Source organism: Corapipo altera, unplaced genomic scaffold (assembly GCF_003945725.1).
Source record: "Corapipo altera isolate COAL_440 unplaced genomic scaffold, ASM394572v1 73, whole genome shotgun sequence".
Classification (NCBI taxonomy): Eukaryota; Metazoa; Chordata; class Aves; order Passeriformes; family Pipridae; genus Corapipo; species Corapipo altera.
The window spans coordinates 526518-539733 of record NW_020884957.1 but is presented as its reverse complement, the minus strand read 5'-3'; the positions used below and the strand labels follow the sequence as shown (position 1 = coordinate 539733).

Genomic DNA, 13216 nt, shown 5'->3' with positions numbered 1-13216 from the left:
TATTTCCAAGGAGAATTTAGGACCAAAACAAAGTCAAATCAGTCATAACTTCCTAACCTGCCTGTGTACAGCTAAATTGACCTATCAGATAAAATACCTCATGCAGGCTTTCTCAGAGGTCATGCTGCTGAAAAGGAACTGCAGATGCAAACCCAATAAACTTCAAGATAAAAATAGTTTGGGACAGGAAACTCAGGGGCTGCTAACCTCATTTGATCTGAGCCACAATCAAATGCACTATTACCAAGCTATAGTAACAGCAATTAAGACTCCTAAATTCAGTTCTCATTTAGCTGGTGGAAGATGTGCTGACAACTGTAGTGGTGACAGGATTAGACCATGATTTGTCGATTCATTTATTTCAGTTTAAAGGTTGCTCATAGGGCTCCTGTGGAACAATGTGAGGAAGAAAATGCTAGGGTAGGGTGCAGATGGCTGTAATCTAATTGCTGAAAAACTACATAATGGGAATTTTAGTTCCATGTTTTAAGAGCAATTTGGAATAAAATGTGCAAAGTGAGGTAGCAGCATATATCCTTGCAACCACGTGTGTAAATACCTCCACCATACATTTCAGATAATAAATACGAAACCTGAAACCCACAGTGGTTTGGGGTTTTGTTTAGATTGCTGTGAGAATTGCTTTTCCCTCAGTCACACGTATTCTGTGTGTCACTGTGCTTTTTAAAAGCTTTTTTTCCTTAAGCTAAGGCTTTCTCAGAAGAGTCTGGATAGAAACATTTTTTATTTCTGGACCCTGGAAAGCCTTCATTGTGATTTTCAGATGCCAAAACAGTGTGTATGCATTCAAACTCCCATTTTCTTTTGTCAGTTACTCAGAAAGCTGGCAATTCTGATGGCCATCAGAAGCACACTGACTGATGGGATTTGGATTTTGGGTCTTAATAGTATGCCCCTCTTCAGTGGCTCTACTTGAGAAGCCAGATGATTGTCTTCACAGGGAAATCATTACCTCTCTTCACATTTGTAAGAGAGGTGCAGTCCTAGTTCAGTCTTTTGTGAGTCTGTGTCCAGAGCAACCTCATGGCCTAGTAGTTAGATTCAGACTAAGGGTTACTACTGATATTTTTAAAGAAAACAGGCATATCCTAGTTCTGTACTCTGTATGCTGGTTTATGTGGTGATAATGCCATTACCCTTAATGGACTATGCAACCTGATTCAGAGCAACTGTGAGAAGACTTGTGAGTGCTATTTATCTGATTACTAGATGGGAATGGATATTCTTTTTGCTCTGGGATGTGCACAGTGTTTTGTTCTGAGAACGAAGTAGGATGCAAGAGTTAGGAAGAAAGAGTATGTGGTCAAGAGTTAGAGCAAAGGGTGGAGTAGGTCAAAGGCAGAGATAGCAGCGATGAGGTAGGAATGAATGACAACTTTTGGATGGTTTGATTTGGGTGTGTTTTCCTTCTTCTTTGTCATTTTAGCCTCGTTAGAAAGTTAAGCCATTCAGCAAAAAGTTCCTTTAAACACTAGTGAGTGATGTAAGCAAGGCCTATCTTCACATATATAAAAACTAACCGTAGCAAAGTATTTCTTCAGAAACACAATTAATAGGAATAGATGCGTGAAAAAGTGTTTACAGAGAGTTTTCCTAACCTATTCTCAAAAAAGGTCACCTGTGGGAGTGGCTTCCTACTTTAGGGTCTGGGCTGCCTATGTGCATTTTCATGCACCCAGACTTCCAAGAAGGTATTTAGGCAGGAGTGTGGGGCTGTCTAGGTGCGGTTGCTGCACTGATCAGAACAAAAGCCTTAAATTGCAAAATTCCATCACCGACTTGAATATGTGTGAAATCACAGAGCTTACATTTGGTTTGTCACCTCCCAAGATGTGTTTGCAACAGTTCTATTTCTCTTGCGAATAACTTCAGTAAAGGAGGCTGACCATGTGACAGATACTGCTGTTCTACCTGAGTTACATCAAGGATGTATAAATGTAGTACTATTCTCGTGGTACAGGTTTTATCAGTGTATCTCAACTTGTGTATCTCAAACAGCCCCGGGGTAAATGCAGTAGATGACCCAACAGCCTCTTGCTACAGGGCTCCTAGTAGTGCCCCGCTTTGATATCCCATCCTCTTCTTTCACAAACCATTTAGATTGTTTTTATGTGTTCCCCAAGGGCAATTTTAAATCTTCAGCTTCATTTGCTATATTAGATATTTGGAAGAAGGTTGTTGTTGTTTTAAATAAAACTTCGCTGCCATGTGATTACAGAGCCCATGTTCAAGGTGGAACATCTAATAGTCCTAATTATGTTCTGTTCATTAAACTGCATTAAGGGAGCTGACTGTTCCAGGAGCTTTGTTTATATTACCTACTTGTCTAATTGGATCAGTAAGGATGCTTGCTTTGGTGATTTGGTACCAATTTGTGGTGAAAGGGAATGAAATCTTGTTTTTCCTGAGAAAACATGCTACAAACTTCACACTCAGGTTAAAAAAAAGCACGTGGAGTTTCCTTAGAAATAGCTATCATCCCTTTTCAAAGCTGAATTTATTGAATAGGACTTATTCTTTAGAAAAGTACAGAGATTACAGCCCTTCAGTGACCATAACAGCAGTTGGTGTCAGTTTAAGCGGAAAATGTTCTGTAGTGGTACAAAGTACTCAGAAAGCTCTAGGTTATAAAGCAAACAAGCAAAGTCAGACATGGACAGGCACAGACAGTCAGGTCCAGCACATGACCCTGGTGCTGTCAGCCTCCCGGTAGTCTGGAGCCAAGCTAATGCTCACTATCTCTTTCTCTTACCCTAGAATAACCCCAGCAATAAATTGGTGAACACGAACAGCATCGTCACAGCAACACATATCAAGAAGTTCACTTTTGTTTGCATGGCTTTGTCCTTAACGGTAAGAAACCTTTGTTCAACTCTCTGATTTTCATCTCAACCAGAAAACTGTCTCCTCTACCTAATGCTAAAAGCACAAGCAGTTCAAGAAAGGTGAGGTGTCTTTTCTTGTGAGAATCTGTTACTTTTATCTGGAGAAGTGAATGTGGTCATAGTACTGCAGTACTGAGAAAATCAGCTGTCATTAATTCACACCAGATATCTAAAAGGCTGGACTTACTTTATTTTCACTGCTTTTCATTTCAAATCAACCTCCACATGCAAGAAGATATCAGAGATCTGCTTTTCTTTTCATCTTTTTTGGGTTTATTTCTTTAAATGAACAAAAGTTCTGGTAACTAGCATGTCAGGAAAACAAAAGAATGCATTTGTGTCACATGCAGTGGGATGGCAGCCTATCCCTGGGTGTCCTTCATTTACTGTGAATGGTAGGAAGGGCAGCACAGGTTGAACCTGCAGAAGCTTTTCCGTGCTGCCTCTCATGGCACTGTTTTTTCATGTAGGGGTACTTCCATGTGTGTTGATTCTGTATGCTCTCAAAATTAAGTAAAAAGGGCAGTCTCAGAGATGATGCTGACACTGATGGAAGGATCTAAAGCCTTGTCCACACTGGGAAGCAGTGCATGGGGATGACATTCAGGGAGAAATTTTGCTGAACCTACAGTGTTTCAAAACTACCAGCTTGCAGACATACATATAGTGCATCTTCTCCAAGAACACTGTTTCTGGACAAGTCTTCTTAGCAACAAACAGGCAGTTTTAGAAGAAAACTCTTAGAAGGGTTGGGCATCATAGCAAATAATGGAGCAGATGACCAGGGTAAATCCAATGTCTGTTTCTCTAGATAGGATGGATTTATATTAGCGCTTGGGGCCATGACATTGTCTCTCTTCAGTACCTGCAGTAGCAGAAGAAAAACAAAGGAGAACCTAGAAGACAGATTTTTCACAGAAAAAGTACTTTGTAACACTAGAAAAGTAATTGGGAAATGCAGCAATTGTTTTAGAATCCAATGCTTAGAGTCTTACAATTGAATTTGTTCATATCCCAAACAGGTTTTCTCTTTATCCCCAGAGTTCCATACTTCCCATGGGGTAGTTGGCTGCTTTGTAACTCCCTTCTCCCTACATTCATATATTTACTGTTGAGTAACGGAATGGTGACAGAATTTCTCTCTCCTTTTCATTTTAGTGTAGAACCTTTTTGACTGAGTTGCACACGGCTTATGTGTGAACAGAAACTAATTTATGTCAAAGGCAACATTACAGTACACAAGCCTGAAGTATTTGCAACCCACTCCCTTGCCACAACCTGGGAATGTGGAATATAGTACCCTGTGTCTTATTTCACAGTTGAAAATGAAATGACTCAATTCATCCGTAGCTGAATTGTATTTCTTCTGCTCTTTGTATCTTGTACTTTTTCCCTAAACAACTACAACTGACCACCATCAAAGACAGAACTGCATGAGCCAATGTGACATCTCTTCTGTCTCTTAATTTCCTTAAGCTTGAACTCATCATGTGGCTGAGAGACCAACAGCTCTTGCTCTAACTTGTATTTCCTATGCCATGAAACAAAGACAGATGTTTGTTGCCACTGAATTGGCCATTCTCTGAAGACAAGTTTTTCTCTTGTGTCCTGTGCCAGGCCAAGTTTATGTTCTCTACAGTTGGAGCCTCCCTTGAAGTCTGTCGGTGCTGTTACAGACCCGCAAAGGGCAGAGCTTTCCTCGTTATAAATTGTTCTGAGAATACTGTTTAAATCTCTGAGATTTCTCTGAACTGACAATATTCTTTTTGCTCGTGCTGATAAATACCTCGTGGTATTTATCAGTTTGCTTGAGTTCTGATAGATCCTGAGCTTTTCACATTAACATCACCATCCTCTGCAGAGTAATTTTTAATTACTGCAGTAAACTTTTGGTTTGTGTCTTTATGGGATTTTTTTTCCCGAAAGTTCTCCACAATACTTTCAAGGGCAGTTCTTTCATAAGCTCATCATGAGAGATTTATCCACACTGAAATTCCAGAAACACTTTTGAGGTCCATAGCTTTTCCTGTCCTGTTTCTATTTTTACCTGCTAGTGACAGATTCTTAGAATTACTTGTCAACAGACAGAAGGGAAAAATAGACACATGATCTCTAAAGATTCAGTTTGATTCAAAGGCCTGAGCCTGCAAATGCTTCAGCACACAAACTCAGTAGGTGTTGGTATGACTGGTTAGTATGTGCCACAGGTTCTAAGGAACTAGACTTCAAATTTGCCTCTGTTGCTTCCAGGTGAGCTCCCATGGCCATCAGTGATAGCTGTGTTTTTATTCAGGGGCTCTACTTCAAACAATGGCAGTCAGACTAGTGGCTTGACATCTTGTTCTTTCAGATCAGAGAGAAAGTGGGGAACAAGCTCCCAGACTGATAAGACAAACCAAATCAAGTACTTAGACATGTCATGTGAATGCATTTTCCAGTGGATGATCTATAGAAGGATTCCAGAAGATGTAAAGGAAGTCCATTAACCACTGGAAAAAAGTGACAGTGAAGCTTTATGTACAAGCAGCAAACATGCAGGGAAGTATCTTCCCAATGTAAAACCCTCAGAAACCTTCTGATCATGAAAGACATACTTTTTTGATAGAATTGGCAGAGAAATGTTCTACCTCCTTCCACAGACCAGTCACGCCTGCAAACCTACTGCTGCAACAGAAAGCACTTTTTCACCGTTGTTGATGGTGACACTGTTGGGTCAGAGTAGAAGAAAATATATATTTTTGTTAAGAAACATAACTTTGTGGTTTGTTTCAATCTCCGTGGGATCTGAAAGGCTACACTTGTGCCTTCACACAGTAACTGGGCAGCATGCACATGTGTTCTGTGAAGTATGATCATAAGTATTGTCTCGTGGATTTTAAGCATCAGGGGGGTATTAAAGCTGCTTCTTCAAAAAATGGGAATTAGTGGTATTGCTGAGCGAAAATTATGTAGACAAGCTGTTTTATTTAAAGGCTATAAGTAGAAGCCATTAGACCCCTGACATGTAAGAGAGATGATCTGATTAGTCATATTGATGTGGTTTTGGTTGTAGGTAAGCAGTGATTCCTTCCAACAGCTCTGTTTTGTGACTGTGTAACTGAATGTAAAATCTGTGTAGCAGAGGGAAGGGAGTCAGCTGTAGAATTTTGCCCTATCTAGTTAATGGAGTGTTCTGATTTTAGAAAATAAGGCATGCTTGGTAATTTACTTGCAGCTTAAAGAGTGTGCATAGTGCTGTTTGCCGTTATTTGTTACTTCACTGATATTGGCACTATGGGAAAAATGCTTCTTTCCATGTGTAAGTAGAGATACTGCTCCAAATCCAGTGTTGCTGCCGTTGTGGATCAGGCTTGTTGAAGAATGTTTAGTTGAAGAACTGAAGATTTTGGTTCAATGCTAGACCTGTTTAGATGACCCGACAGATCAGCCCTGATATTGTTGCACAGTTGTAAACTATGTGAAGACACAGACTCGTGAGAGAAAAGTGGTGCATTTATAGCACACATCCCTTTGGTTGTGGGATGTGTCAGCCTCAGTCCAGTGCAGAAATCCCAAAATAGTTTGTCTGGGTGCTAAACTACTGCATTTCTCCATTGCAGCAAAGGTTTGCTCTGTCAGGGGGAGCACTCTCTTACTCATGAACTGTGTGTAGAGGGTCAGGCTGTGCAAGAAGCAAGCTACTTAAAGGAACCCTGCCATATTCAGCAGGAGTAATAGCAAATAGGCTGTGCCTTAGCAAGGGTTTTTCTTAGAATAGTGATAGTGTCTCCGAGCTTGGACACCATGGTGCAGAATTCAGGGGTTTTCCAAGGCAGCCTGTCTTGATGATTTTTGCAGCACAGATACTGCAAAATTACCTTTCTCTCTCCATTTTCCAGCTGAGCTCTTATTTAAGTCTTATGTGATGACATGGAAGTTGCAGTCAGTTCAGATCCTCTTCTTCCGCTAATGTTAGCTGCTGGCAGCCACAGGATTAGCATTTGGTCACCTGCCTCTAAACCACAAGGCTTTTCAGGCTGATTTCATGTCCCTTGTTAGTGCCTGCTATATGAAAGTAATAGAGATCTCCTCTTTGAAGGCTCAAGCTTCTTCTCTGCACCCACTGCAGCCTACTCTCTGTGGTCACAGCCGTCCCCTCATGTATACGTCTGTGTGCAAACCCTGTGCAGGTTGATGAAGTTGTGTGCCCTGAGTTGAAAGCCAGCCATCAATTGTGCAGGCAGCACTAGGGAAAGTGGGGAAAGTGGGACATTTAACTCCCTGAGGGGACTGGCAGTATATACATCTCTTTATGTCTCAGAGTCATGTTAGAAGGCAAGACATGTCTTCCTTAACATGAGGTGCAAACACGGGTAAACACATGGCTGGCTCAGTGCAGCTGACACAAGGTCACTGCATGAGGAACATACAGGATGCAGTATATAGAGAACACAGATTTCTGAGAGAGCACTGTGAAAGCTCCCTAGCTGACCTTCGCTAAAAATGAACCAGAATAATCTGTACTTACTTGTTTTTTTTTTATACCAGGAAAGGAGCAATCAGTTCTTACAGCAGTAGTTAGAGAGCTGTGCAAATTGGTTCAGCTTTCTCTTCAAGCAGCCTCAGCTGGGACAGACCACAATGGTTTTGGAATGCGTTTCCAAACACCAGGTCGTGTTAGCTGCATTTTTCCTCTTAGCTAAAATGTCATCAAGACACATGGCCAGTTATATCTTCATATTCTTAAGTGTTCTGTTTATTACAACAGGTTTTCCCTTACCAATAAGACAGGCTTAAGGTGCCAGGGTGACATGCTGAGCACACCACACCATGTTCATCTGTCTGTCACCAAGTTAGTGTACAGCAGGAGACCTCCACAGTACTTCTCACTTTTAATATGTGTTCTATTAGAAACAGCTCAAAGCTCTTTCCAGCTTTAAGTACAACAGCACAAGTGCTATTTAGAAGGAATTTCAATGCTGCTTTGGGATTTTTTTTAAATTAATACATGGTTAGGGACAAATGGGGAAGGTAGTAGTTTTCACTAATAAACAGATCGATTAAGGGGAGAAGCCAATTGTGTAGAATGCAGTCTTTTATTTAATTAGTGGACACCACTTAAGAAACTAAATCCAGATGTTCAGATTTGCCCTGTCATTTTTCATTCCTTTCTGTTCCAAAAGACTGAACGATAGAGTGGAGAGAAAGCTTTCACATTTACACTCATATACGTGTATGTGATTTCTGCAAGATTTACAAATTTCAGATTTACTTGTTACAAACAAAGTAGTAAAAGCTTTAAATCCCTCTAAAAAAACCCAACATTGCCATGAAGTTTCAACTAAAGTGAAGCTTCAGGCCCTTAAAGTAAACAGATTGATATGCACTGTGCTGTGGTAAACAAATTCAAATGCCAGGTCGCCTGCATTAGATTTAAATCTTAGTGAAAGTTTAAATTTAGTTTACTTAGGAGCAGACAGCTGGTCAGTTTACTGGCTTATGCGCTTAACCCTGAGAGCTGAATTTATGTATGTCAATACATGTCCAAATGTCACCTACTTACAGTCAGGTTTTGTTTATTGACTCCTCAATTATATTGCTTATAATTGAGGAATCTAATTATAACTGTAAAATGTTTTTAATACTTTCAATATTATTTTCTATATTATTTGTTAGGTAATCTCTTACATGCTATAAATAAAATACTACATATTTTTGTCAATGGAATGTAATATTTAGATTCATAGCTTACTCTTTTGATGGAGGAAAAAAAGTGCTGATTTCCAAGGGCTCCTGCTGATGAGCATCTGCAGTTAAAGGTACTATTGGCAAGTGTTGTTTCTTTCATTTGCTGTAAGTTATCAGTCCTTTAGGAGGAGCAGCTGGAACATTTTGTCAGCTGACATTTTGTCAGCTCTCCAGTGATTTTACCTTGTAGCACAGTAGCATAAACTCCCATCACTTGGCAGTTATATTCATCTCATATATTAATGTATGATATATGTATCTGATAAGCATATAATCATATTCAGAGTGCCGTTCCAAGTGAGGGGTTTTATACTGTATTATAACAATCAGAAGTATTAAGATGCAGCATTTATCATGTTCATTTCTGCATCTTTTATTTACCCCCACCCATGGGCAAAAAAGGGACAGATGCTGGGAACTATAGACTTGCAAGATTCAACAGATGGATCCCATCTCAGTGTGAAAACAGCAGGGAGAGCTCCAGAGTCACAGGGTTTCTCTTGCTAGGTCTTTGTCATGGGATCAGTTTCAGTATGAAGAGAGGAGGAGGAAAGTCTTTGTTCCATTTCTCCACAGTTTACTGCAAGCCATCCCATCATCTTTTTAATTCTCAGTCATCGACTGCTTGGTTATGTTCTATAATTAATCATTGAGCACCTAGGAGATAAGAAGAAAACCCTGATCAAGAACAAGGTAGCCAGTGTAACAGGGAAAATTCCCTTTATGAAAAAATTAGAAGTACAGAAGACAGTGCTCAGTAGTTGCTGCTTCCTACTTAATTCTGTAAGAGAGAGAGTCAGCCACTCTGGTAGAGAAGCAGCTGTGTTTCATTCAGGCTGAGAAGCCCTGTCTGTTTAAAAGGCAGCTCCAGATGCCCAAGCTTTTGCTCTCTGATTTGGATTTGGTTATGCCAAATGGATTTGGAATTGCCAAGCGTATACCAGCTGCTGACCCTCCTGTCCAGGTGATCAGCGAGGCTCCACCAGCCAGTAAAATGAATGTAGCACTGGCAGATCAAAGTGGAGTTTGCATGAGTGAAGACAGAATATTCATGTCAACTCAGTGTATTATTGCAATAGTGTTGCCTTATTGACTTACTCCCTCATGCTGTGCAAACATTTTATACTCAATAGTTGTTTAATTTCCAGTTGAACTCAGCAAATCATATTTCCCAGCCTTCAGTCTGGCAGCTGATTTTTCCCATGAGGGACACCAAAGACTGTACAGTTTTCACAGGCCCATTTCCTCTCAAATATTCAGTCCCTAGTCTAAAAAATATACCATTTCATATTCCTCTCTGCACTTACAAATAAGTTCATTTTCCACATGATAAACTATCCAGTGTAAAGCTCTTACGTGCAGAAGACACTGATGTATTTGATGTTTTCAGCTACGCTGTCTGCTAAACAATGAGGCAAAAAGCAACTGTTGAGAGAGGTTAAAGGAGAGAAGTTAAAGAATTCTTTGCATCTCTGCAGCAGGACTGACTGCTGGCTTAGTAGGTATCCTTAGCTTGTATTCAGGCTAATATTGAATTAGGCTTGAAAAATGCCAAGGAATATGTTCTGGTTTCACTGAAACCTCTGGAAGGCAGAAAAGGGGTGTCCATAGCGTGAAGTAACTGTATGGCAGATCCCTGGGTGTCAGTTGATTGGTGTCAGGAGTCCCATGCAGACTGCCATTTAGTCACCATGAATGCACTTACTGAGTTGCAATAGCTACAGAAGTATCATACACTTCAGTTTGTTTCCAACTTTGGAGATGAAATACCTGAAGGGTCTTATTTCAAGGCCAAGAGACAGTACGTTGCATTCAGGGCCTGAGATTAATTTTTAGATATCTTAGGTAGCTTTGCTGTAGCCAGAGGATGTACAAAGGGATATTCTAAAACAGGGTTTGCCACAAGCAGTACGAACATAGTTTCACAAAAATGTGGTTAGTGTTTTTCTTGTTTCCTAAAGAAAATAAGGTCAGTTACCACTACTACTGTGAAATCAGTATTAGACTGTCAGGTAGCAAGAAAACATAGAAATACTAGAATTTATCCCTTCACCTTCACACATTTGAGCAAACAGAAGAGTTCTGTGTGTTCATTTGATTAAGTTTGGTAAAGATCATCAGAGTGGAGCAAAGCAATTTGCAATTCTGATCACTACAAGAAACTGTCGGGGCTTTTATTTCGTTATTTCTCTTCCACTCTCACTTACAAGGCTTTTAGCCAAATATCTGCTCCCTTATCTCCATGTTTTCAAGTGATTCAGATGCTGGAAAGGTGAACAATTAAAAATAAAAAATGCCACAGTTTTCCTCAGTGTATTGAGAGGGTTGCTACCAAAGAAAATTACCCAGTTATTGCAAATTGTATAACTTTGATAGCTATATATGTTCTGGGCTGCTAAAGCTGATTCTTAGCTCACAAGCTGAAATCAGAACAAAGTGGTGATTTCTGAGATGCTTTTAGGCCTTCTTCTCTGTGCTTTACATCTAACCTGCATGCAATGATGAAACCTTCCCACTTGCCCATCTCAACTCTTACACAGAAGACAGATAGCAGACATTCTGAAGATGGCCCATTAGGGCCAAATTGTGAATTAGGAAAAGGAACGGTATTGGAGGGAGTTGTGGTGAAATATAAGAGTATTTAATGCTAAAGAGAGAGCCAAAGATGTAGTCTTTGTGCAGTGATGGTGCAGAAGAGCACAGCAGCTGAACAAGTAGGTACAAATGGACTGAAGTTAACAAAGCCTCATTTTTTCACAAATTTTTGACTCATGGTCGAGGGAATAGCATCAGGGTCTGAAAAGGACAAGCCATACTTTAACTTCCTTGGCATTTCAGGTACTCGACATCTTTCCTGCAAAAGGGGAATGCAATATGACATCCAGTTATAAACCTCATTAATCTGTTCTGTCGTGAGGATTTGGATACTGTAGCATTTCTGCCTTACTAGAAGAAACAGCTGTGCCAGACTATGGAAAACAGGATTCATCATGATGATTTCTTTCATGTAAATGAGGAAATCTGTGAGTTTATCAGTGTTCAAACTGTAACACTGAGCAGACTGAGTTACTGTGTAGAAATCACAAATTTGAATTCTGGATCAGAAAGGTAACATGACTTCTGATGGTAATAATGCTTTTCAGTTTTTGACACACTTGTGTTTTAACAAACATGGTCTGGAACATGAGCTAGAGTTTCACAGCATTGTAGATCCAGTAGTTCAGTTACCAGCCACTGCACTAGAATTTATAAATGGAAGATTACTCAAGAGCCAACTTTCTTAAAGTGGCTTGTGTTACTGCATTAACTATGTTGAGCCTTTGCTGTTTTCTAAAGTTGACCAAGGTTATATGATTTTTTTTGGGGGGAGGAAGTTGTTAGTTTTATAAGGAAGTTAGTCTGACTGTGGAACTTTAGAGTTTGAATAATAATTGAATTTTTTCAAGGCATCACACAGTATCAAATTGCAGATTAATACTGCCTATCCTCATTCCCTTTCACATAATTTAAAGCAATCATACTTCATATAGTATATTGTCCATTTCATCCAAGTTAAAGCAGTAGTAGATCCTCCCCTGTCCAAGTTCATGCTTACGGCTCTCCTCAACAGGAAGTTTTCCTGAATGTCTCCTTTTCTGCTTGTGAGAATAATTAATTCCCTCAGAAGATCTTCCGGCTGAGAGTAGCTACTGCAGTGTGTCTTCATTCCTGATATTTGTTGCTTACTTTCAGGAATACCTTTTTATAACAAAGAAGAGCTTAGTTATGGCTAGCAATTGGCTTTAAGAAACAGTACAAACTGCATTTTTTTAAGAACTGAAGTACTGTATAGCATTATTTAGCCTTCTGTGTAGTTTTTCCACCCAAGTTTAAAGACAAATGAAAGGAAATGTGTACAGGAACTATGTTTTGCTGCCACCATATATACCTGTGACATTCAGTGTCAGAAGTCACTGAATGCTCAAACCCTTGAAGAGGCTGCTAGATTTGTGTTCAAGGTTAATTCATTTTTTTCCAGTCTTTTATTGGCTGTTTTTATTATGCATCTCTGCGTTGCTTTATTATCAAAGGTTACAACTGGGCTTGACTAAAGACAGTAAAATCCACAGCAATAAAGACCACAACAGGAAACTAGTCCCTCTCAGAGGACACAACCCCAGCTGCTGACCATGCATTCCCTGTGTGACATGAAATTCCCTATGTGACAGAGTTCAGTGTCCTTATCTCTTATGAGTATACAAAGAGAGAACATAAAAAAGAGGTGCAGATTTTCCCCACACTCTCAAATCTTATTTCACCAATGGTTTCATTACAGCCTCATTGTATTAAAGAGATTTCACAAGTCCTATCTTGGATATTTGTATTTTAAAAAAGCAATGTTAACTTTTAAGACTAAATCCACTTTATTTTGATTTTACTGTCATACACTATATGGATGCCAAGGACAGCTTTTAGAATAATACTATTCATCTGATGGATGAATTTGTTTTCGCTGCTTTGATTTTTCCCACCACTGAACTCCTAGATTGTTTTTTTTTATCTTCAGGCTGCTGGCACAGGAATAACAATTCAAAACCAGTATA

The 13216-nt window shown here is 39.6% G+C and overlaps 1 protein-coding gene across 1 annotated transcript in view; it reads left to right on the top strand.

Moving 5' to 3' along the window:
• Nucleotides 1-13216, top strand: part of ANKH (ANKH inorganic pyrophosphate transport regulator) — a 104703-nt gene that overhangs the window by 73873 nt on the left and 17614 nt on the right. Inside the window, exon 8 of the mRNA XM_027663798.1 lies at nt 2779-2874. Within this exon, the coding sequence (XP_027519599.1) occupies nt 2779-2874 (96 nt within the window). The remainder of the gene's footprint in view (nt 1-2778; nt 2875-13216) is intronic.